The sequence below is a fragment of the Rhopalosiphum maidis genome, chromosome 2, assembly GCF_003676215.2.
Source record: "Rhopalosiphum maidis isolate BTI-1 chromosome 2, ASM367621v3, whole genome shotgun sequence".
Lineage (NCBI taxonomy): Eukaryota > Metazoa > Arthropoda > Insecta > Hemiptera > Aphididae > Rhopalosiphum > Rhopalosiphum maidis.
In genome coordinates, this window is record NC_040878.1 from 48779047 (window position 1) to 48806315 (window position 27269).

A 27269-nucleotide genomic window follows, 5' to 3' on the forward strand; every position below is an offset into this window, starting at 1 on the left:
TTATTCCGGAGTAACATTTTTTTTTTACTTTTGACCTCTCAAAGTACTAGATCTAATTTTCTATCAGAAATCACCCTCAAAATGAAAAATTGTAGCATATTTACTGCCCAAATAGTGAAGACAGATAGAAAAAATAATTTAATTATTTTAAAATCAATACATTCACCGCTTCGCTCATTATCTAAAACAATAATTAGATAATAAAATATAACTTGGACTAAAAATTAAAATTGTACCTGTAACCTAATAATATAAATTTGAGTGCGCAACCGACGGACCGTCAAACGGGGCGGTGCTACAGCAGCGGTGATCGCAGCGAGTCATGTGCGCAGACTGCCGACTGTCGACAGTCGTTCGCCGCGAGTCCACGCGTGTTCGTCTTCCGTACTTCGTCGATTGTCCGTGTCGTAAATTGTATTCGCGGAGGCACGTGCGCATTTCGTTTTCGAGGTCCGTTCGCGATCGCGATCACTCGACATCGGGTATTAGCGTCGTGTATGTGAGACTGCGTTCGTTTGTGCAGTTTCCGCGTTAATTTCCCGCGTCGACGGGAGCGAGCGCCTCCGGTGCAACAGCCATGGAGGACTCGTGTCCCGTGAGCAATGCCGCGCAACAGGCTGAGGCGCAGCGGTTCCGGAAACAGTCGAAGAAAATCGGCCGAAAATTGTCCCGTCGACTGTCGCTTATTACCAAAGTGCCAAACATATTTAATGTTAAGTTCGCCGGGGCAGAAAGTCCGTCAACGCCGCACAAAATCGCGCATGGCGTCTCCGCGGCTACCGTCGACGACGATGTCATGCAGGCGCACGAGATCACCGTTATCGCGCCTGACAAGACTCAACGATTGGTGAGTACCTACTACCTACCTACAGTACTATATATATATCCTCAGGTTTCTTTTTTAGCAAATTATATTAGACGTGCGCAGATTTAAAAATATATATAACTAACAGTTAATATAGTATTCTGCGAAATCACCCTAATAATGCTTGGTTCAGGTTTCATGATGAAATACAATTCGTATATGTGTAGTGTGTTAGTGTGTATCTAAAAATTAGTGTTTAATTGCCCCAAGTTTTCGTCACAATAACGCCTACCTAATGTCCCTATTAAAAATGTTATAATATCCTTATTGCTATTTAAAATATTGCGTCTATTCAATAAAAAAATATTAAGTGCATTCCCCATTTATCATTTATCATTCTTCAATCGTACAGGAATATAGGATTTAAATTTAAACTTGTATATATTTATAATTTTCAAATTAATATAATAACTATAAAAATAATAGGACTAATTTTGAAGTGTAGTTTGAATAAAAAAATAAAATAAAAAAGAATTTATTATTTTTCAAAACTATAAGTCAATACTTTAGATGCTTTAAAAATTAAATCTTATTCATTTTAAATTATAGAAGAAATCCGATAGCGGTAAACAAACGTTCAAAACATTTGGTAATGGAGAAATTCAGGTTGTCTGTTTACTAAACACGGTAAAGTAAACGCCATAATCCATCGTTTGGTCTGTTTGGTTTTAGTAACCAAAACCGTGGTTGAGTTTGTTTATACTTTTGACGCCTATAATCTATAATCTATCACCTATACTATTACGGAAAACCAATGGTATAACCACAGATATATAAATATACCACGGTTATAGATAATATACCGCACCTTTCGCTTACGAAATACGAATTTCTACCCAAGAAACGTTACAAACATTGGCGTTCATTTTCTATAATGTTTACCACTATCGAATTTTCTTGTAGTTTTATTTTTTATAATTAATTAGTATGATAAATTATTTTATTTTATATTTAATTGTGTGTACAGACTTTTCATTCATTAAAGTATTTGATACACATGAATATATTATCAATATTTCAAGTTCGTAGAAATGTGTCTATGGAACTATAATATATATCAGTGGTTTTAATTAGTTAATCGCTTCTCAAAATCGTTTAAATTCAGAATTTGAAATGGTACCTCTATTATGTGTGCACTATTATACTAAATTATTCTTTTAAACACAGGTAGTAACCAGATAAAGCTTCTAAACATTTTCTAGATGACGTTTTAGACAAAATTCGCAAAAGCTTTATATTTGTAAACTAAATGCAATTGGATTACTCAAATTATTTTAGTTTGCGCAAAATAATTGTTAATGGGTATCCGAAAACATATAGTTAAATGACTAATTTATACAAATTTGTTTGGTAACTTCGATAACTGTATTAGTAGATATGTTATCGAATCCGTTCTTTACGCTATAAACAAATTGATAACCAATGTAGATATGACCAAAAATGTTTATAGTTTTATATAAGTCTAAACTTAACCAACCTAAGCCAGAATATATCACGTCAAAATGCACTGTTAGTTTAATAAAAAGTTTTCTTTACGACTTTTCTATGTTTTAAAGTAAAAGTTAAAAATTAATATTTAAAATTATTCTTTTACATCAATATAAGAGTATACTTATGACTTACGTTGTACCTACATGGCTACATATTTATATCCATACTATTATAGAAGACAATTTTTTGAGACATTTTTGGGGTCTTTAAAGTAATATAGTAATTACATATAGCTAATATTCATCTTTGAAATTAATTTACGTATATCATATAAAGGTTAGGTATGTCTTATAATATTAAACTGATTCTGATACTGTTATTTATACATAACTATATATGCATTACCTATAATATTTTATAATTTTAAAATGAATTTATAACACAATAAAAAAAACCTTCATCCTGTTTCTGTTAAAAAATATGGCGATGATCTCTTTATTTAATTCACGCAATAATTCTCATTATCACCAAATATGGATTTGTCCCGGTTTTATACAACTTAATAACACTATAGGCGTGGATCAATGATTACGCGACATGTGAAGTTTTTTTTTAACAGTGAACAGACCACAATACCATAATCGTTTATAATAATCATTTTTTATATTTAATCAATGTTAAAATATGTACAACAAACAATTTTTTAGAAACGTTATTATAATATTTTATGTGTATTGTATACTTCCATATGCATATATAATAATATTACAATAGTGTTTGTGTTTATTAGTTTAGTAAAAAAAATTAATCCCAACGTAGGTACAATATTCAAGATAGGTTTTTTCCTATATATGCTTAAATAGCTAGAAGAGTATAAAAAAGTATGGTTAAAGATATCCATGTATAATATATTTTTATTTTATAAAAATGTTCCTAACATAAATTACATATTCCAAACAAATTAAATGACTTTAATTTTCTTTGGTTCGTATTTTTCGTGGGTGTTCAGAAGAAAACAATACATACTGCGTTTAAAATTACTTTATAATATTAGACTAGAAATATATTAATATTAATTTCTAAAATTTAATAATATGGTACAGTATAATATAATATTACAAATGGTGAATTGGTCACAACTAATATAATAATTTAAATTTAGGACTATATCTTACATTATGTAATATGTTTTACATTTTATATACGTGACCTACATTTTTATACTTAGTACTTAAAACTACTTAGGAATACGATTTATGGGCATTATCATAAATTTTGGTATTACAATATAACAAGAATTTCCTTATTTAAAAATAACTAGTATAAAAATGTTTACATTTTTAATATTTACTAATATTTTAACAGATAAAATTTATTAGAAAACATAAATAATTAGAAAAAAATTTTAAAAATGCCAATAATAACTAATATGGTATACTGGAATAAACTTTAAAATTATGTGCACGATATGCGTGTGTTATGTTATGTAAAATCTACATGGAGTTAACGAACACAAATAAGTAAACGTACCTACCTATATTTTAAATGCATTCATTACTATGCATGATTTGGGTTCGCTTTCTCCAAAAAAAGCAGATGTAACATTGACATCAGTTAAAGACCAGGGGTCTTTAAAATACCATTAGATACAAGGCGAAAGTTTTTGATACACTATTTATTATCATTAGATGTTACTTTTAACAGACCTTTAATATTTATAAGCAAAAATAGAACATTTAAACTTGATAAATTAATAAATCAAGTAGGCGCTCTTTTTATATATGATAAAATATAAAGCCGAAAAACCGGAAAACACGTACTTATTTAATTATTTAGTTAGAATATTTTTATTAATTTCTGATTTTCGATATATATACCATATGTATAATATGTATATTGTGTATATATATGTGATATGTATTTTGTTCAAATAATTTACTTCTCAGAATTCAGATCCATGAGTTTGATTATTTTCTTAAAATCAACTTTATAGAAATATACTTAATAGTTAATAATATTATATAAATAGTTATTCACATAAATGTGAGGTATAGTTATATAGAAACTATAAGATTAAGTTACATAATATAAATTTTGAATGTTTAAATAATTATTTTTAATATTTTCCATCTATGTTTGTACACATTATTTAGTAAATACTTTTCTGTATTCAAGTTTATTACAGTTATTATTTATTTAAAAAATAATCCTATAATACATTTTATTAGGATTTCAGTTCAAGGTGGTTTGATTAAAAAGAAAATTATATTTTATTATCTTTCTTTCTTTTGTTCTGTCATGACTCATCTCATCTGGTGTCTGTGACAAGCTTCTTTTTTATTGCTTACCAACGCTAAATTATTGTGTTAGAATAACTTTTTATTTGTGTTTTCATGCAAATTTTCTTCAAAACATATCGCCGCCCACCATTCATATCCTTATCTGAAATAATATAGATAGAAAAAAACTGAACACTATACATTGTGAGTTTCGTCTAAACTTAAAGTAGCAAGTGTAGGAGTTTGCCGTTACATTTCGGGTTGGCGGATTTTCAATGATCATTGACTATAGAGCGTGGGTCTTAACTATGTCATTTCTCCAAACAGTGACCTTTTTTTTAATGGCCAACAATATTATATTATCTAAAGGAAAAATTAAAATACATTATACTTATTATATTTTTTAATTTGTAAAACGTAAAATATTTACTAAATTTTATAAAAATTAAAATATTTTATTGTTGATTGATTAACATGTTCATTATGTAAATTCTTTTTGGCAAAAATTGGTTAATTATTCAAAATTAAAATTCCTAATCAAACAGGTGAGTAATGAAAAGAAAATACATTTGTTGATTATTTCTTACACTTCGTATGTTCAATTGATGAAATAATAAAATTATAAAAATACCCACTAGCTATAGTATGTAATATACTACACATAATTAACATACCTAGCTATAAGTTTTCATATTAAATATACATAAATTTCAATGTAATATTTATTTTAAATATTAAAAACTATAATATGTAGTTCCTTATTATTATTTATTATTGAATGTTGAAATATTCATATAAAATAAATAAATTTTTATTGTTTTTAAAAGGTTGTCTATCATGCATTTTTTATATTTCTATTTATTTTAGACGGAGGGACAAATGTATTGATTTTACAATGATTGGTGAATCTCATATTTATTATAAATAAATAAGCTTTGAACATTTTTTTTTCAATTTTCAACTGAGGATAGTTTCTTAATTGAATTTAGTTGGTACTTTTTAGAGGTTAGTATTGAAAACTCGTAATATTTTGTAAAATAATCGCGATAAACAGAAACAATTTTTAACGAGTTTGACTTTTATTTTTTGATAAAAACTTCATGATGAAGATATTATAGCGTAGATATTTTACATTGTTATTGATAATTAAATTTTCAAAATATTTTTATGCTGTTTTCGCTATACTATGACATTTTCAATTTTGTTTTAGTTTTTTTTTTTTAAATGTAGATAAAAATTTTTGCTTAGTTAAAAATCTTGAAATTATATTATAAGACTTTTAAAAATAGTTTATTTTAAATAAAAAAAATCTCAAATATGTATAAGCACTTTTTTTTTGACATTTGAAGTTCAAATTTTTGTTTTTATTTTAATTAAATACTTAAATGAAAAATAACGATTTTAATTAATTTGATATTATTTATGTAAACATCGAACATGCAACTTTTCTTAATGTATATTATTATACTTAATATACCTACTCACAATTAAATTTCAAATTACATGTTTTTGACTTAAGTTAATTTACTTACCGTATGACCATAATGAGTAAGTCACTACACGTAAAATGTGAATTAAATGCTAAAATATTGCATAGGAAAAACAATTTAACTATTATGATAATACAAATATTTATAATGATATTAAAAAACTTTTTTTTACTATTGCAAGCCAATAAAAAAGTACACTTAATACCTGCTGTATAGTAAAGCGGTTACCAACTTTCAGTCTTTTTTTAAAATTTATTTTATTTTACCTATATTAATTTTTTGTAATAATTGTAATTTCTTACACAAGACATACTGTCTTACTAAATATAAAATAAAAATTTTGGCACTTAATTTCAATGTCTATGAATAAGGATAAACATTTTTGATTCTAAATTTTTGAAATTATTTATATTAATAAAATATTTCATTTAATAAAATTTAAAATTCAGTAAAAATCATCGTATATGGGTGCAACACGAGAAATATTCTGAAGGATCAATTTAACTGGTATTGTTGAATGTGCTTTATTCATATCTAGCCTGTGGCCATACACAATATTACACACTTCTCAACATAAATTGTGAAGTGCATATAGACATAAAAGATATAACCGTAGATAAAACAACGCATGTATTTAAAAGTGAATTTTGTAAAGTCGTATTGTTCTTGTTCCATAATATGTCTTCACCGTTAATTTTGAAATTAATTTTAGAAATAATTTAAAACTACTAGAGAATCTATTGTTGTATTTATTAAGTATTTTAGGTTAACATAGTATAGGTAACAATGATGTGTTGGTTTTTACTCGTTCTTTATGGAATTGCTAGCCTGAAGACCAGGTTATGACTATAAGCTTTAACAATATGGTTTTCTAGGCCACGTTTGTGTTTATAAGAGGAGTTGATAGGTAAACTGGTCGAATCAATTGTATACCTATATTAAAAACTAGTGTGCCACGACATAGAAAAATAGCTTAGAGAAGAGATACTTTCGTCTTTCCTGTATACATTATTATTAAACGGGAGCTTAAATATAACCAAACAGCGTACGAATTGAAATTTCAAATGCCCCATAGCCTAAATAGAATGTAATATACACAATATACATAATATATATAGTGTATATGATATTTAATCACTATACTTAAAGTAATCTCATTATTGAAATTTATTTTCTAAATGCGTATGGATTAGTGAATTATTGTTTTCAAATGCATACTAGTAGTATAACGTTTTCACATTACATGTTAGGTATATATAGTGAATTATATTATATTATTGTCTTGTAGTGGATAAGCGGTCGAATATGAATATGTTTTTGACTCAGCTGCTGTACAATACATTTCGTATTGTATTGTAGTAGTGTCATATACTGTAAAACATTCATTGTGGTTCACATTTTTTATTGATATTTGTTGTAGTTAAAACTCTTACATGAACATATGTTAGATGTACATTGTACATAACATTTTTGACATTTTTAAAATCATGTATTTACTCGATCTTGAGTAATTTTAAATTTATAATGATTAACATAGGTTGATATTTTTTTTTAAAAAGATTTTTACTTTCCCAATATGATATATTTATATATATATATATGGTTATACCTAATCTAACCTATAGTTTATACAAGTAATGAAATAGATAGGTGTGATAAATCGATAAATGTCTTGGACTTAAACTTATTGAATATTATTGAATCTAATCTAGGATAAGGCACTTTATACGTATATTCTGCGTCTAGCAATAATACAATAATAACGCATACCTACTATACAACTTAAATTTCTCGGTAGGTATGAAAACTCCGTGTTATTTTGTACTATAATAACCAATAATATTATATCAGTCGTTTAACATAACTTTTTGTCTCCTTTCAAAATCAAGCCTTCCACATTAATTATGTTTAAAACTACATAAGAAAATAACAGACTATATTTATTTATTATTTATCTACGACATCACAATACCTTATATTCATTGTAGTAAAGCTATTGTTTAATCAAATTTAAGTTTTTTGGATGTCAATGAGCACGTTTCGGAATAGTATAAAAGAATTTTTAAGTGCTAAAGGGAACCGTTGTTCGGTTGTTATTGTTGTTTTATATTTATTTTTACGAAGAAAGTAAAAATATGATAAGTCAAATAGAATACTATACTAAAATTACTATGGCAAAAAATGTGATAACATTATAAAATTATATGGCTAATCTTATTTATTGAACATATAATTTCACTTTATTTTGTAATATTATATATAGTAAAAGAAAATAGTAAAAAAGTCGATGTTTGATGACACAAAACCATTCTGTGTTATTTCATTTTGTTTTGTATTAAACTCTACTTCCACTATTTTCATGGATTATTAAGTAATTTAAATTAAAAATATCCATGGTTGTATATAATATTATAAGAATAATAAAATAGTGCTATTGTTATAAAATTTAAATTAGTTTTCACTGTTGGATTTTTTTTCATGGAAGTTTTAAAAATCATTTTTTAATTTTATTTATTATAAAAGTTTATTAACGTTAATATATTGTAGATACTACATATGCGGTACACCATATTATAAATAAATAAAAGATGCAGATAATATATTTAAAAAAGAGCCTTCAATTTGTAAATAATTTTTATATTTTTTAATTTAATTCTTAAGTTATTATAAACTTTTTCACAATTAACTTTTTAACAATATACCTTAATAAGCTTTTTGTATTATGTATTATATTATTTGTATTATATTTTATTTTATAAACATTTTTAGTCGAATAAATTATGTTCAACTGTTAAATATTCGTAAACTTCGGTCATATACGTAAACGACGAATTATGCGTTACGCTTTCTGCAGCTAGTTTCAGTGTTTCACTAATCAGTAATCACTAGTAGATGTTTGTAGCTTTATATTAATATAAGTTTAGTTTAGACAATAGTGCAACATTTTACTGTAAATAATTCATCAGCTAAAAGTAAAATTGTTGATTTGTCCAAATCTATTCATAGGTACATTTATAATAAGTCATTAGAACTAATAAGTGTTTAGAATTTAAGGTGCCAAATCAAAGAATAATGTTGGTGCTATACTGTTAAGTGTTGACAACGAGTTTATCCTTCTCAAATTCGTGATAGAGATATCTGTAGTTTTGTAAGTCACAGTAAAATATTTTTAAATTGAATCAATAATATCTGTTTCATTTATTGTAATTGTCTAAATTATGTATTCAATAGTAGGTACTCACACGATTTTTTTAAAAACTTTAATGCTTTATATAATATTACGTGACAGATAAAAGTATTAAGCTATTGCTGTATCACTAATAGTACACTACATATACACAGAATTATAAATAAATTTCTTTCATAGGTATTAAGTTAATTTAAATTCTTAAAAGTCGAATAATAAGTAAAGTTTAAAATTTGTAAATATTTAACATAAAACAATCTTTAATGTTTTCTGAAAGTAGAAAAATGTAAACTTATGCATTATATTATAAATATAGTATACAAATATAATTATAATACCTAAAGAATTATTACTAATTATTTTTGAAAATGTATGAGTATGGTTAATTTTTAACATAGAATGTCTAAACATTTTATCAGTTAGTTAGTTGTTCGTTGACGCTTTAATTGAATGAATAAAACTAGTTAGTTACAAAATAAGCGTATTATTTACTATGAGAATTGCCTGAGGTCTATTACTCATCTCGTATTCTCGTTACATTAATTCGTATACATAACGTGTACAATTCAGATTTAATGACTTTTTTTTATTTCAAATCATTCTTATTAGTTATTAGTCACTTATTACTTACACTTCCGAATTTAAATAAATAACAGTAGGGAAAGTCATGTTGTGTACATGATATATCCTATATATTCTTAGATCTAACAAATAATTTAAATTATTGTTTTATTTTTTATGTAAAATAATCAATTTTTCGAACCGATGACGTCATTGATATTTAATTTGGCAACTTATAAGAAAACTTTAATTGTCTATTCATCTCTTTGGATTGATCAAATTTACATCCGGCAATGACCTCCAAACCGGACTGGAATTATTTCCATTATGGCATATTATTTAGTACACTCCATGTACACATTGTTTATTATAGGTAGTGAAATCAGACCCGTTGCAATGAGAACGGATAAAGAATGGGTAAAAGAAAGAATATTTTTCCATTTACTACACGGTAGCTTTAAGTTCCATAAAACGATGATAAAAATTCCGATTATAGACATTACTTATTACGCACGTTACACGACCATGGTCAGCATTTATTTTACTGCAATTTTTACAAATCGTTATTTTCCACATACAACATTAGTTATTCATACAATTTTAATATTTTTATCTATAATAAAAAGTATAATCTGTACAAATGTAAATAATCATTTCATAGATGTGTGAAATGTGAAAACAAAAGTATTATTGTATAATAGATTTTTAGAAAAATCACTAAAATAGTAAAAATCCATAAATGATAGAGGTTAATTTAAGTTAAAATTAAACTTTAAAAACCCGTATCAATCTATAAAAACTAAATGAATTATAATATTTTGTCATCTTTTTTTTACTTTATTATTTTTATATATAGATTCTATGATATAAATATTAAATAATAATTTTTATTTTTATAAAGAATTTCTATAATATATTACGTAATTACTAATTAGTATTTTAATTTTGAGTGATACGATTTTAAGTAATAGTTATTGCTTTTAAAACAATGATTTCCTAGATTGGTACTTTAAAATTTAAAGATGAGTACATAATTTCTTTTTTAATTTTACAAATCGTATGTAAATACTCGTAACGTTTTATATTATTATCGTCCTCATCATTATTTATTCATTATATTTCCAAATTTTTAGTTATAATTTATTTTAAATTACAAATAATAATACAAAACTGTTAAAATTTGCTTGTACATATATTATGTAGTAAAAAAAAAAAAAAAAATATACATTATTTTAACCCTGTACGTACCGCCTACCTATTTTATTATTAGTTTATTTAAAATTAATTGATTTCACGTGTTTTAATTTGTAATAATTATAATTATAGCATCAAACATGATAAGAAAAACTTGAAATTTATGGAATAAATCGATAGGAAAACATGAGTAAATTATAATTTCTTTCCTGTATGAAATGTTCGCTGTGGTTTGAATTTAATTATGTGATTTTTGAATTACGTAATTTGTGTGGTATAAATAATTAAACGTGCACAATTTTAAACAATACAATTATAAAAGTGTGCGGTTTCCATGAAACTAGAATTGATGAAGTATAAAGAATTGAAAGACGTGTTTTAGAGAAAAAAGTACGTCATTAATTCATAAGTAGATATACTGTATAGGTAGGCACAAGATAATAATTTAAGAGCGTGTCAGAGCACCATTTGTATTTTTTTTTTCCTATGCGCATCATAATAACCGATTTGCATTTAGCAGAATCAATCTTTTGTTTTTAGCCAATATTAAAGTTAATTACCATATTATTAAACTTAAAGTTAAGTGTATTATATATGTGTTTGTATGGTAGCTTTTTTACAATTTTAATTGTTGTGCAAGTTATGAGTATATAAAATATTATAATTAAAAAATTCTCATAAATTACTGTATATATTTTATTTGTAGCCATTTGACTTTTATCTCAATATTATATACCAAATAAAAGATTAATATAAACTAGATAAGAAATATAATAATTAATATTATAAAATGAAGATTTTAGTATGGTATATAATATTGGATGATATAATATTTAACCTAACTTAATTTTTGAGCCTATACCGTGGGCCGTGGGGTAACCTGGTAAGCATTATATATACCTTTTTTTATAGTTACGGTTTTGTGAAATATATTTTTTCAAATTATTCAATAAAACGATGTATAGTAATTAATCTTAACTGATATAATTTGTCACTCCATCCATATGTAAATAATTTCAGTGTACATTATTCTTAACCTGAAGCTATGCAATTATTACTATACCTTATCAAATTTTGAATGACATGCAATTTTTTTTTAATTAAAAGAAAAATGGGTGACCTATCGTATTTTAGGTGATTGACCTTAATGAAGTAGAACTTAATAATAAAATGATTTAAGGAGTGTCTTTATACATAATATTCGTTGTATAAACAAACACATTATTTATATGGGTTCTACACTTTTTGAATAATTTAGTTCGTTAATATGTTGTGTCGTATATTGATAGTCATATTTTTTTTAGATTTTGAGAGGAGCGATAAATGTATTGACATTAATGTGACTTTGGATAGCAAATTAGATCTAGTTTAAACTTTTGACAGATTAAATTAAAATATTACCAGTATTTTTTTAATCGAAAAAATAAATAAAAATTAATTAACGAGAATATTTATTCTAAAACAGATTTATCTAAATTCATTTTTTTTATTTTATTATAATTCAAAAACTAATAGTAGAAGAAATTTAAAATTTCGCCAAGTATTAATATTATTATTTTCTAAATATGGTAAAATTTTCAAAATATTTCGACTATTAAATACTTTTTCAGTTTATAACTAAAAAATTTACGAAAGGGTAAAAGTACTTGAATGTTTAGTAAAAGTTTCGCATTTAAAAAAATATCGACAATTTAGTCACAATATTTTTATATAAGCATTTAAATTTAGAATTTTAACAACATTCGTGAGAATTTCAAAAAATACAAGTTACCTACTTTGTAGTCAGAAATTCAGAATTACATAAAAATATTTATTTATACCTAAGATTTTAAAACTGAATACAATAGGTTCTATAGGTTTTCCAACTTATATAAAAATAAATTCTACTGAAAAGTCAAAATAATTTTTTTATGAGTATTTGAAGTTTAAATTCTTATAACATTAAATATTCACCCATGTAATGATTACTTATAAAAATATACTTTTACTTATATTATTATGAATTTTATTATATATACGCAATGATATATTTGATTTATTTTAAGATAATATTTATTTATAAATATATTATAATTAATGTATTACGGTTTTTACAAAAAGTTGAAATTAAATTTTGAGTTCTATACATTTTAATAATATGGTATAAATGTATATAGTTATAATAATAAAATATTATACATTATCTAAAAAAAAAATTGTTTCAACCTACCATAATACTAACATTAAAATGAATGGTTTTAATAACTATATAAAAACAAAATATATTTATAGTCTATATAATGATGTTATAGACTGACAATAAACAGATCATTTTTGATCAGAATCGTTTTTCTAATGCAATGATATATTTTTGAATTCAAATTTATTACAGCTATAATAGTGACCTATTCAACATATGATGTATAAGTACAGCAGAGTGGTACTTGACTAATTGTTTTAAATTTTAAATCAATTTTTAATTGTTTCACAACTAAAACTGGAAATGGAATATTTGATACACATAATATATTGTGCTATATTAATTTTTTTTCAAAAGATTGTTGCTTCTAAAATCATGATACTTGAATGTATATAATAAATAATTAGCAAAAAAGAATTTAATTTTCTCAATTTTCTTTTCAATTATGAATCTATTTTCAATGTAATTTTTACTAAAATAGTTATTTTAATTCAAATAGAAATATTTACTATACAAAGAAGATATTTAGTTTTTATTCGAATGGATTTAGGTGTTTATTTTTTTCCCACAACATCCAGTTGACATTGACTTGGAGAGTTTTCACTTTGATCACTCTCCGCTGCCAAACCCGTTTGGGCTATATGCGCAACCACAGATTTTATACCTACTATCGAACATCGACGTGACAAAACGTTCATATAGGTTAACGATTTAATAATTTTAATTTATCTACCTAGTTTAATCATTGAAAAATATGTATACATTATATAAATATACACATACAATAAGTTGATCGCAGTTTTAGTTGTGCAATAAAAGTTATGGATGAAAATAATAATATTATAATTGCCTATTTAAGTATGTATATATAATTTTCTGTACGCGGAAATTTGGAGATATTATATATTTTAATTTTGTGGATTGTTTCTTAATGACGCATATGCAGTTATTATATATTAATAAACTTATAATATACTATATAATACATACACGTATATATTACATAAAGGTGGTGGGGGCACACCGATCGTTGACTCCTATAGGGGCATGCAAATTGCGCTTAATATACGTATACACACGTGTACTGTAATATATATATATGTTTATGTGCATATTATATTGTATGCAGTTTATATGTATGTGTTTATATTTATATTGAACAGGCGTCATTGTGCTATGAAAATTGGGCAAAGCGTATTGTTTGACCAGTAGCGACAAAAGAGCCGGCGTGCACAATGTCCATGAAGGCCGAATAAAACGCGGACGTGCAACGTACTGGTTTGTGCGTTGGCGAGGGGGGATCGTGGGGAAGCGATAGGAGAAACTACAGACGGACGAGATTAAAAAATATATATAAAAAACGAGCACGCGTTATCACGTCTACCTATATACGACAATATTTGTATTATTAATACCTGCATTTTATTTTTGAAAATTATTACTGTGTCCAAAATTCAAATTTTTTGATTGGGAAAGATGAAACGATAAATATTTTTATTTATTGGGTCATTTTGAAAATGTCAATACAAATATATTGTATTAATCAACTGTATATTTAACATTCACATACATATATAGTTATTATTTTTGTATTACATTTTATCCAATAATTATTTATCATTTTCTACTGTACAAATATGCTGTTTGGTGTTTCGGATAATTGAAATCATCTATAAAATGGAATGTTTTTAGTACCTGATTTGAATATTTTGGGATTTGAAGTTGCGTAAAAGGGTTTATTTTAATATTGGTTATATATTTTTCTATTGCAGATACAAGTTTAAGCGTTCTATTCTCGGTTCTATTTAATTTTTAGTCCATTGCTCGTTATTTATGGTATTTAAATCTAATAATACACTATGACTAACTGGAAATGTAACTAACAATATTTCAATAAGTAATGATAATTAATATTTTAGTAAGTACTACACTACCTCCTATATACATAATATACACATAGAAGTATTTATACCCCTGATCTCAATACCTATTTATTATTTTTTCACATTTCATTACATTTAATTTCGAGATAAATTCATTAATTTGTGTAACGTTTGATGAATTAATAGTATGTCATAATAATTATTATTTTTAGCCTTATCGTGATTGTGCAATTATTTTTTTGTTCGTACCTTTATGGATACATTAATAAATTAATAATACTATTATTTATTACAACTGATTAAATTTAATAATTAATATACATAATAAAATAATGTAAGAATACATAATAGATATAGTATGTATATAACAGTTTCGTTTGTACGTAATAGATTTTAGAAACATTTCAGCAATATACAAAAAGCTTTGTAATATTTTAAATTTTAATATATCACCTTATTGTGTGTATACTGATACTTATATAACTTATATACCGAGATTGATAAGTTAAGTCACTAAATAAAAAAGTAGTAAGTAAATTGAGTGACGGAAAAAAATGTTAGTAAGTTATTTATAGTAGGTACGTACAATTTTATAATTATGGTATAAATTAAAATATATTATGTGGTTTTTATTATATAATGTTCTCGGTAAAAACTTAATTGATAAAGATTTAACAAATTCAAATTGGGTTATTATATTAATAGTACCTATATTTTGTCTTTTGCTCTCTTAAGTGTTCTTCTTTATAGAACGTAATTTTCTTTTTTTGTTTTGTGCTTCATATTTTTTTATACGTCTGTGGCTGTACTTCTAATAATTCGTTAACAAAATTTAAAAATATTTGGATGAGGGTTGTAAAGGCGTCGGTTTAATACTGTATGATATGATTCACAACTATTTGTTGTACGCACTGTAGTAGTTGCCACTTCAGATCAAATATTTGAGAAAAATGTAGCATCAGGTGAGATATAAGTGTCTAGTACTCTAGTGTATAATCACAAAGTATCTATATCTTACCATTTGGTTGTATGGATATTAGATCTTCTACAAAATATTCATCATTCGCTAACTTCTTCAAGTGTTAGAAATGGTAAACCAAAAAAATACTTTTTCTATGTTTAAACTGTTGTATAAATATTATATATTTAAGTTTTTAATACAGTGTACTCTCGATTATCCGCGGAATAGAGTGGCAGGGCATCCACGGATAAGCAAATTCCGTGGATAATTTGAAAAATTAAAATTACGAATTAAACGTATCAACAATTACCAAAAAGTTCTTGATATGTAATAAACAAGCGTGATGTATTTTATGTCGTTATCGATTAATTGGCTATCACAACCCAATTAAACCGATAATTATGTATAATGTAAAGATATATATATTTTTTTGTATACATATAGGTATGTAGATAATTCGTGGATAATCGAGAGTACACTGTATTTATTAAGTAGACTTAGTTGCACCATTAGTTTATACCTGGGACCCAACTTACCTACTACATTTTAATACTTTATACTCGGGACTCAACTTACCGCTTTCAAAATGTATACAAATTATCACAAACCCAATTTATCTAACCCCTTTTATACCTATACAACAAAAATGTCTGAAGAAACATTTTGATGGTGATAACTGATAATATCAAGCAAGAGGTTTATGGTAAACATATTATTATGTTTATTTAGACAAAATAATGTTAATATCATGCTAAATATTACATATTATAATCTAACAATATTTTATTTAATAACTTTTAGTTAAAATCGATTGTTTATATGTATAACCTGAGTATAGAATTACTGATAATTGCTGTCCACTTGTATATTATTTTAAGTTAACACAACTCGTAAGAAATAAAATAAAAATGCCTTGTATATTGTATGATATAATAATATTACACGATGACTGATATACAACAGTTGTAATGATTATATACTATGATCAATATTAGTTGCATACGAAGTTTTTGAAATTATATTTTTAGTTTACAGTTTGCACACTAATATTTTTTTGTTAGTACCTATCTAATTATTTATATGAGTTCATATTGACAATTGACATAATAATTAAAATAAATGTATAAATAAAGCTGAGAATAAGTCTCAACTTTCAACTGTTCTTATCGTCTGCTCCTACCTTTTTTTTTTTTATAGAATATTTGATTAAATGTAAATTATTTAGTTGACCTCAATAATTTAGTATGCTATAAGTGTATATTGTATAGATAGGTTGTAGCGTTTATTTTATCCCCTTATAAAGTTTTTCAAAATACATAATTAGTTAATTATACCAACAATCTAGAAAATGACCCAGTTTAAAAAAATAATAATTTTCATATAATATATTTAACCTTAACTTAGAAAAGTTATCACTAAAATAAATATAATTATTAATATTCATTATTTAGTATTATTTTATAAACATAGTAATGTTAAAACTTAAAATAATGGCTTCCATTTTAATAAATTTAATTTTTAAAAATATAATAGGTGTTTTTCATATCATGGTCATCTTAAGTGTTGTAAACTAATATATCATTAAAAATGTTTTTATGAACACTATGAACTAATTAAAGTTATTAAATAGTCTAAGTTTTTTAGCTTTAAGGTACTATTTATTAACACCTATAGCTTCTCCATAAAGTAGAATAGTATTTAGTATATGATGTAATTATGTACCAATGTGCCATATTATTTATTTATTGATACTAATAACTGATTAGATATTAAGTCGTAAATGTGCTATTAATATATTTTAAAATTATAAAAATATTGTAGTTTTTTAGTATATAGGTATACCTAATTAAACATTTTAACCAGAAATAAAATATATTTAATTTCATTCACATGATACATTTTATTGAAACATTGACTTTTGAGGATAATATATTAATGGTATTCATTATATCTTGTATTTCCAATGATATTTACATAGAAAATAATATTTTAGTTTTAAAAACATGGTATGGTAGATAGATTGAAATATCCTAAAATTGGATTATTATTTAATTAAAATATGAATTCAGTACAGTTATAGTTTATTTTTAGACAGTTAAAAAAAGTATTGTTCATACTTCATTCAACTACAAGTCAAAACAATTAATTAATATTTAGATTACCTTATTTTACCTTGACTAATAGAAAAAAAATGTTTGGACTATTCACATTTACCGAAAATTTCGAATAGAATTTATGTATAAATATTCTTTAGTGTTTAGAGCTTTTTATACACCTAAAACGTAGTGTAATTAAGTTGCATTATTTGTTTGTAATCGTGTAAGTATAATTGGTGGTTCCGGGGACACGGTTCGTCCTTGTACCACAACTATCGTCTCATAATAACCAAATACCGTATAATATAATATATTATATCCATGTTTGACCCCATCCCCTCACCAAGTGTATATGACCTCTGGTTGCTACACGGTAATGGGACATCGTGGTTCATTGGATGTGCAAAATCAAAGATTTTGAGATCAAAGTTCACCGTGTAGTGTTGGTTATGTTGCTTAACGTATAGGTATTACGTTTTTAACTCGAAAGCGTCAATGTAACATACAAAACTTACTAATTTTATAAAATTACCATCATAGACTGATACATGTGCGTATGTATAGGTAAGCACACACGTGTTTTTACCTGATATTACGAAATTATTTTTTTCTTCTTATTTTTATGTAACAAATAAATTACGGGATCACTAACATATCCTTCAATTATAAGTTATAAGTTCTAACCTGACGAGTACACGCCCAACAACACCTAACTCCTCTCGTACTATACATACACGTAAAGCTATATACAACTATATAAGTGAGCCGGTTTCGTTTCTGCAGAAACTGTCAAGACTCGCGGGTTGTTGTTTTATTCCCATTGTTCTCACACTACCGGGTAACACAATATAAAAGGATGTGTCAATACGGTTCGGAAGAGGATCGGCTCTATTGTGGCGGACTATATTATAATAATGTAGATAAAAATGCATTTTTGAAAAATAAAAATTTAAACCTAGTAATAATGTAATTGGTTGACCTCAGATAACCCATTTATGTTCATTAAACCCATCCCGTTTGTTCAAGTCTCTTGTTTGGATTTTATATAATTTTATTTGTGTATTATATTATATAGGTATGTACTATCTATTTATAACGTTCGCGGTACTATGGGCTATACGGCCGAGTCACGCATGCCTAAAACTATGTATGTTTTATAAAATCTATAAAACATGTATTTTACCCAAATATTATATTAAAACCTCAATTTAATAGATTAACATTGGAAATATATCATTCTTGTGAATTTAATTGAAACATCATTATACTATATCGATCTAAATTACCATTTAATATACCAATTATATATCGTTAATCCGAAGTAGACATACATTATAATTTATAATGCTTTTATTTTTTTTTTAATTTAAGCTAAATGGACAATAGAGCTAATTTGATTTTTAATTTCTATTTCTGGTAAAGAAATTAATAGTATTCATAAGTCTTAATCAGATGTCCGTCAAACATTCATTCGAGCATTCCATGCAATTAAAAATGTTTGACTACACAGTCTACATGTACTAAATACTTAGCTAAATTAGTACATATTGCAATAGTTATACAAAATTTGAAATTTGTTACTTATTAACTATATTAATTATACATATTTATTTTATAAACTGAGATTTCAAACTAATGTTTTTGAATTATTTAGGGTAAACAGTATAAAGATTGTAGGTACATTTTTTTCATTGTAGTCTTGTGTTATATTTACAATTTTTCGTATATTGCGAATATTGTTTACTAAAAATACTTGCTATTTTGTCGACAAACCAGTTAGATAACTACAGAATATGTAATATTATTTATGCCCTCATATTAATCTATGTATATATATATATAAAACATATGTCTGGTAAAATACTAGTCCCTCTCTTTTCGAAAAAAGCTTATACAATTCTACATACAAAATTAATAATCATAATAATAGATATAGAAATAACTATTCATTAAAATTTTTAAACGTAAAAATGATGACTGTGCTGTACAATATTTGAATTTAAACATTTACCTGTACGACTGAACGTTTGACTTCATAAATATTAAAACATTAAAAATTAATTATATTTGTCATTAGTTTTAGGGATAAAAATTCTTAAAAAATGAATGGTTCTAAATTTAAATGGAGAATACTTAAGAATGCATTAGTGAAAATACATTATTTACAAGTAATTAAAAATGAAAATGCACGTATAATTTAATACTATAAGTGTAAAGTTAGAGTTAAAGTCACTCAAGTTATCACAATATTAAAAAAAATACCAATAATTTCTAAAGTGCTGCTATATCGGTGATTAAGTTTACTAAAAGTTAAAACTATCAAAAATATTATTTCGGTATTTTGTTTGATCTTACATTTGTATAACACTATAACATACAATATAGTATAGAAATATTGAAATGCTTATAAAATGCTATGAAAAACAAGAATTCTACTAAATTCTGACTAAACTAAAAAATAATAGAGGTCATAAATTAAGATGTGCGCGTGAAAATATCCAATATTTATTTTCTATATTCATAGAGTATGCGTGACAAGACTAAAAAATTTGCTTTCTGAAATGTATTTAGGTTTAGGCAGTCATATACACTTAATGAATGGTTTCCAGCTCATAACAATTGTACATAATAAAAACTATAATTATTTTAGTTATAGGACCATAATACATATAACCATATTGTAGTGTAACGAGATGTATTTTCTAGGAAATAACTAAATAAAACTTCTTTAATTGCATTTTATTTTGAAGTCCATATATTTAATTCTCCTTATTTTAATAGACAATAAACTTAAAATAAAATATTTTTTGTCAGATAGAAAATCATTATCAAACTATTTTTAACAAGTAATTTAAAATTAAAATTATTTAAATTCTGTTAATGTTTAACTATAATGTTTTAAGGTTTTATGTGAACTACACAAATTTACCACATTAATCTTTTTTTAAGCTATGAGCTTTTTACATTGAAAATTATCTACTTCATATTATGTATTTTCTACATTTCTAGGAAAGATTTACTTTCTATTTTTTTGTAAGTTTTGATATTACTTTTCCGACTTCAAGGCTACGAATCTTATTGTGTTAGGTATTATCTACCTGCTAACCATTTGCCATACTACAATATTATTGTAACAAAAATATGATTTCATCATGATTACAAGGACATCAGCTGTACTTTGTACAAAATCTGTCGTTTTTTGTGTACATTGTTTAATCGATAGATGTGAAAACATTAGAATTTTCCGTTACATACATGTGGTTCAGAAATAATCATTAAATTTAGATTCGGAGTTTATAAATGAATATATTATATTGGTTTTATAATCATGTACCTAGTTGGCTAATATAGTTATAGTATCCGTACTACATAATTTTATGTTCTATATTGTGACATACTGTTTATATAGTTGTGAATAATATGTACGTAAACTACTAAAGTTTTAAATTTTAGATAGAAAATATTGCTTGGATGACGATACTAATTTAAGGACATACCTTTTATACATTTTTCATAGTCAATTGAATTAAATGGAAAAATTAGGGTTGCGAATAATTCGTGTTTAACAAAAAATTTTGTATTATATTTTATAATAGTGCAGCAGAATATAATAATATCAGAAATGTGGCTATTGATTATTTACCCTTAAATTTTCTAGCATTATGTCATATTGTATTATATACAGAATTTTGAAAATACAAGCGTATATCTGACATTTTATTTATTTTTGAAAAAAAATATATTTAAATAATAACGATTGTAGATTATAATAATTCGATGATATTATAATTATTTAAGATATATTTTTATTTAATATCCGTAGCTTGAACTATTAATAGTTTTTATTTTAATTTTCAGTTATTGAACGTAATATGTAAAAAGTAAATTTTATTTATAATTACTTTCAAATTGTCTATTTACAAAATATTTTTAATTTTTAATTATTTTTTATCTTTAACTCAACTTTTATAAATGAGCCTATAAACGGTGTTATAAAGTAAGAGCAAATCAGAATCGTTTTTTTCGAATGTAGTTATTTTTCATTGCATTCAAAAGTATAACCATAAGAAACTTCCTACTATAAATAATATATAGGTATATCCAGTATCCCAGTCAAGGTGTGGACTAATGAGGGATGTTTGATGTGTACAAATGCCCGTTATCTGTATCTCATTTGATTGTCGTTATGGCTTTTGTCTGACATTGTTTGGTCTCTACTATGATAAAATTTCAAAATGTATTATAATAAATATTTTGTACTGTCAGCATTTTTAAATAACTATATAAACTATAGGGAGTCTACTTTGCCATATTGTGTTAATACGTAAATATATAAACAGCGTGTGCTATACACTATACAGCGTCTTAAACTAACAATAATAGGTATTATAAAAAAATTATATTATGCATATGTATTATGTATACATATTCTCCTTAATAATTGCTATTATTTGGCTTATGCAGTTATGTTATGTACTATATTTATAAAATATTTCGCTTATAAATTTATCGTTATAAAATTGAATTTTTTAAATTATTTAAAATTTGTATATTTTTAATTGTCTCAATTAAAAAACGTTTTTTTTTTATCACTGAAATGAAAAATGCTTTATTTTTATAAATGTTAAAAATGTAATTTTCAAACTTAAATAACCAAGAAAATGAAAATTATAAGTTTGTCCTTGTATAATAAAATATTTAGATTGGAAAATATTTAAAACTATTTTACGCAATGTCTTTTATATAATAATCATTTTAATCAATGTTAATGATTGTATTAGATCATATTATAAGTAATGAGCGAAAGACGTATGATATTATTTATATTTATAATTATTATTTATTAATACGTTACCTAAATTAATTGTTGATTTGACTGTCTATATAAATAAAATATTGAACGTTTTAATGAGCCATTCCCCTCCACCATTTGGTGTATCAACTTAATATAAAAATAAACTGTTATTGTTAATTGGTGATTTTATTTTTTTTAGTATTTTAGGTTTTCCCCCATTTTAAAATCTTGGCTACCCCACTGTCCGATAAATAATATTTAATGATTAGATTTTCTAAAATGAAGAATTCTGCGGTCTTATGCAATACTCACTAACTCACTTATAATTTATTGATTTATATAAGTTATAAACAAAATAATATGTGCTCCTTCAAACAATTGAAGAGTGTTTGATTTTGTATGCTTATAGAAAGGGATGACAATGGTTTGAAAATATTATTTTATAAATATTTTATTTACATCCGCCCTATTCTGATACTTATCAAGCGTTTTGTTAATTACTTTTTTATTTTTAGATTCTTTCTATTTTCGTTATTTTATACGTCTTATTAGTTATAATTATTGGTTCTATTGTGGTGTATTTTTTTCATAGTACCTAAATGCCTATGCATTTTCATTGAAATATAAGTACATCGTTTTGATTTGTTCGAGGTCCACACTTACAGTAGAAGAGGGATTTTGATGATAATATTATTGTCCTGGAAATGCGCTGAACTATAGTATAGTGAACTTCCCACTAATGATTGTAATTTTGGCGTGGGTATAGGAAACGATCATCATTACTCCAAAACTGGATGACTGTATCGTGGAACGAAATAAATAGGTGAACAATCTAATTACGAGTGGGGCTATAATATTTTGCATTAGTTTTTCATTACGTTTGTGTGACCTACACCGCTTGTAGTATCATCAGAGTCCTTCGCGTTCTTTTTTTTCACTACTTATTATAATATATGCTATTTCACTAGTGCTATAATTATTATTACGTAGGTATTGTATCGTACTATAGTCATCGTCTGTTCATATACGAGAGAATAACGTGTGTGAGTTCGTCTGCTGCATTAATTCGTAGTTTTCATTTCCGAACGGTAATACGTGCTCAACGTGCTAAATGTGATCCGTGAAATTGATTTTCTCTTTAATGTAAATCGACATTAGATGGAATGCACGTGTGTATGTGTAATGAGATCGTTCATTATCCTTTTATTACATATTTAACAGACGTACAATTGTGCATGTTATTGTGCATTGTTTGATATGAATAAAATTCATTTATTCATTACTGATGGTTGTCATTATTTCAAACTATATTTTATAGCACAGAGCGCTGATAACATTTTTATACATTAGGTGATAGAAGAGACATTTTACTGTTCAGCGTGATTCTCCAGATCAGAGGTTTCCAAATTTTTTTGACCTATAGACCACGTGCCAATTTGTTTGTTTTTTACAAACACCATTATAATATATAATATTGAATTTTTACAATTTCGTCAATCTTTTTTGATAGTATTTTGTATTTAATCTTCCAAATAGAGAGTTTAAGTTTATCTCAACTTCATTTAATTAAGGAAATAAAATAAATATGTAACTTATATTTTTGCAGTTGAATTAAACATGCACATAATGTTATAATATAATATTTACTGTTAATTCACGAAATAATCAATGACACATCATTTCATAACTCGTATTAACAATTTGTGGTATAATTTTATTGCTATAAATTAAAATACCGGCACATTCAATGATTTAATATGAAACAATAGTAAGTTTATTTTATTACTTATCAGATTTGCTTAATATCAATATTGTTAAAATTGATTACAAGTATTTAATTATTAAACAATTAATTTATAAAATAATAATAATTTATCATTACTAATTATTTTTTTTATAAATAATATTAGTAATGTTATAGTTACAAACTAATAATCTCTAAATATTTTTTATACAATAACAGAATAATTTAAGATTTTTTTCAGAACATATAATCTTAATAATAATAATTTTATTTAGCAAAAATATACAATTTACACTAATATATATGCGAAGAAAATTGTAAGACACATGTTTGCAACTCCCTTATAAGCATAAGCTTGTTTTAATACATTTAATAATTTAATTTGAGGAGATATTAATTAACCTACTAATATTGATTATATATATGTGTATATTTTTAATTTGAGTATTTTATATACTTTTATTTTAAAAATGCCTAAATTATAATAATTATAAAAAAATTGTATTAACAAACTATTTTAAGGAAATACAATTTTTTTTCATTGGTAAATATATTTTATAAATATGGTCTACAGTAACTATTAGAAACTAGCATTTTTTATCTTAAAATGTACCCTAGACTAAACATATGCATAGTGTCTGAATATATATATATATATTTAGTCAAATGCATAATAATATATAAATAAAAGTAATTTTTTCAATTATTTTTTTTCACCTTATAGGGTAAATACTTAATACTGTAAAGGACCCGCCACCATAAATTGCTTTCTTTCTTTGTTGGTGTATAAATCACCCGAGTAAATTAACAGAAAAACGAAGTGAAAGCCTTGCGAGACTTGCCATCCGTATGCACATACGCACATTACATTATAGTAACCTCCCCTCCTCTTTGCATAATATAAGGTATCTTAACTGGTACTTATAGGCATCGAATATAGCTGTTTAAATGTACACATACTATATACACCATATATATATATATATATATTTATAGTTATATTATATAGACAATATAATAGTATACACTATGTACACTATTCTACTAAGTGATGTGTTGTTATAGTAGATATATTATCGTTATTCATTACTACTAGTCATATATATAGTACACTAAACAGTGGTAAATAAAAATATTGCTTATAACAATTGAAAAGCACTATTATGCCCTTCCCAACGCATATATTATTTCCCTAAATAATAAATGCATTTTTCAATATATATTATATATAAGATCATAATACGACTACATATCCAAATACGATTTATAAATAGTACCTATTGCAATTGTGTTCTTTGAAGCATATTTTGTCAACCTTCAATTAATATTGTACCTATTGATAAAATTTAGTAATTTTATTAATGTTTATAATAACGAATTCGTCGACATAGTGTATTGAAGTAAAATGTAATGAGAAATAATTATGAGTGTTCAGTCTGTAGTAAAATATCTATCATAAGGCATAAAGTCAACCTTTACGAATTTGGTAATTTAAAATGCATATTATAATTAATTGGACATGTAAAATACCTATTCATTTCACAAACTAAACTTGGCAGTCATACAGATGTACAGAAACAAGTATTAACTACAAAGTAACACAATACTATGTTAGGTTGACATTTGCACCAGTCGAAAGAAGTTTTCGTTAATGAAAGTGCTCGGAATGCAGACGTGCCCTACAACCGTTTATGGGTTATACGCACATGAGATAATAATATAATAATGAAGTACACGACACTGTGCCTGTTTATTTAATGCCTCACACCCACCCCTCTGTACTATATGGACAGCTTCAAAAATAAAATAAAAATCATTATACGTACGTGATCGCGCGCGCCGTTTTAACTTTTAAATATTAAATTATGATATGGAAGTATGGCACAGGCCGTGTGGTTGTATTACGAGTTACACATTATATTATGTATGAGACTTCAATATGACATAATAATATGCGTGTACGATATATTATATTTTTACATGAATTGCATACGAAACGTTACAGCATAGATTGTGTGTTCCGCGAGTTTTCTTCCCACACATATGTTTACCACCGATATTGTATCTAAATAACTGCTGACTTATGTAGGTAACCTGGACGTAAGTAACTACTATACGATGGTCCTGCTAACTAAACAGAGTAATTATAACATTTTACATTATCTGAATAAGTATTTATTTTTTATAAATAAGTTATAGATATTTCCGTATTTAAAAAAATCCATATTAAGAAAATCTTTTAAAAAATAAATTATTTTTGAGAAAATTAGTATTTATATCTGTTAAAAGAATTTTCATCTAAAATTTTTGTTTAAAGTTTATTGTATAACTCAATAAAATAAGATTTTGTGTTAAAAGATAATTATTTTTTTATCTTTAAAATGTACTTCTTTGTAAATGCTTACTAATTTTTTACTATCACAAAATTTAATTATAATTTGTAATTAATGGTATTCAATGTTATTCAATGACAAATTATTCATCACAAATAAATTAGACAAAAAAAAGATTTTAAATTAAAAAAAAATTATTTTTTTTTACACATAAACAATTGAATATTGCAGCTACTCCTTATTATCTACCAAATAACCATGTATTATAAAT

General features: G+C 25.0%; 1 protein-coding gene across 1 annotated transcript in view; it reads left to right on the plus strand.

Annotated features, from left to right (window-relative positions):
- Positions 1-407: 407 nt before the first annotated feature.
- The window catches only part of LOC113552171, a 211539-nt gene continuing 184677 nt past the window's right edge, over positions 408-27269 (plus strand). Inside the window, 1 exon segment of the mRNA XM_026954905.1 lies at positions 408-847. Within this exon segment, the coding sequence (XP_026810706.1) occupies positions 578-847 (270 nt within the window). The 5' untranslated portion in view covers positions 408-577.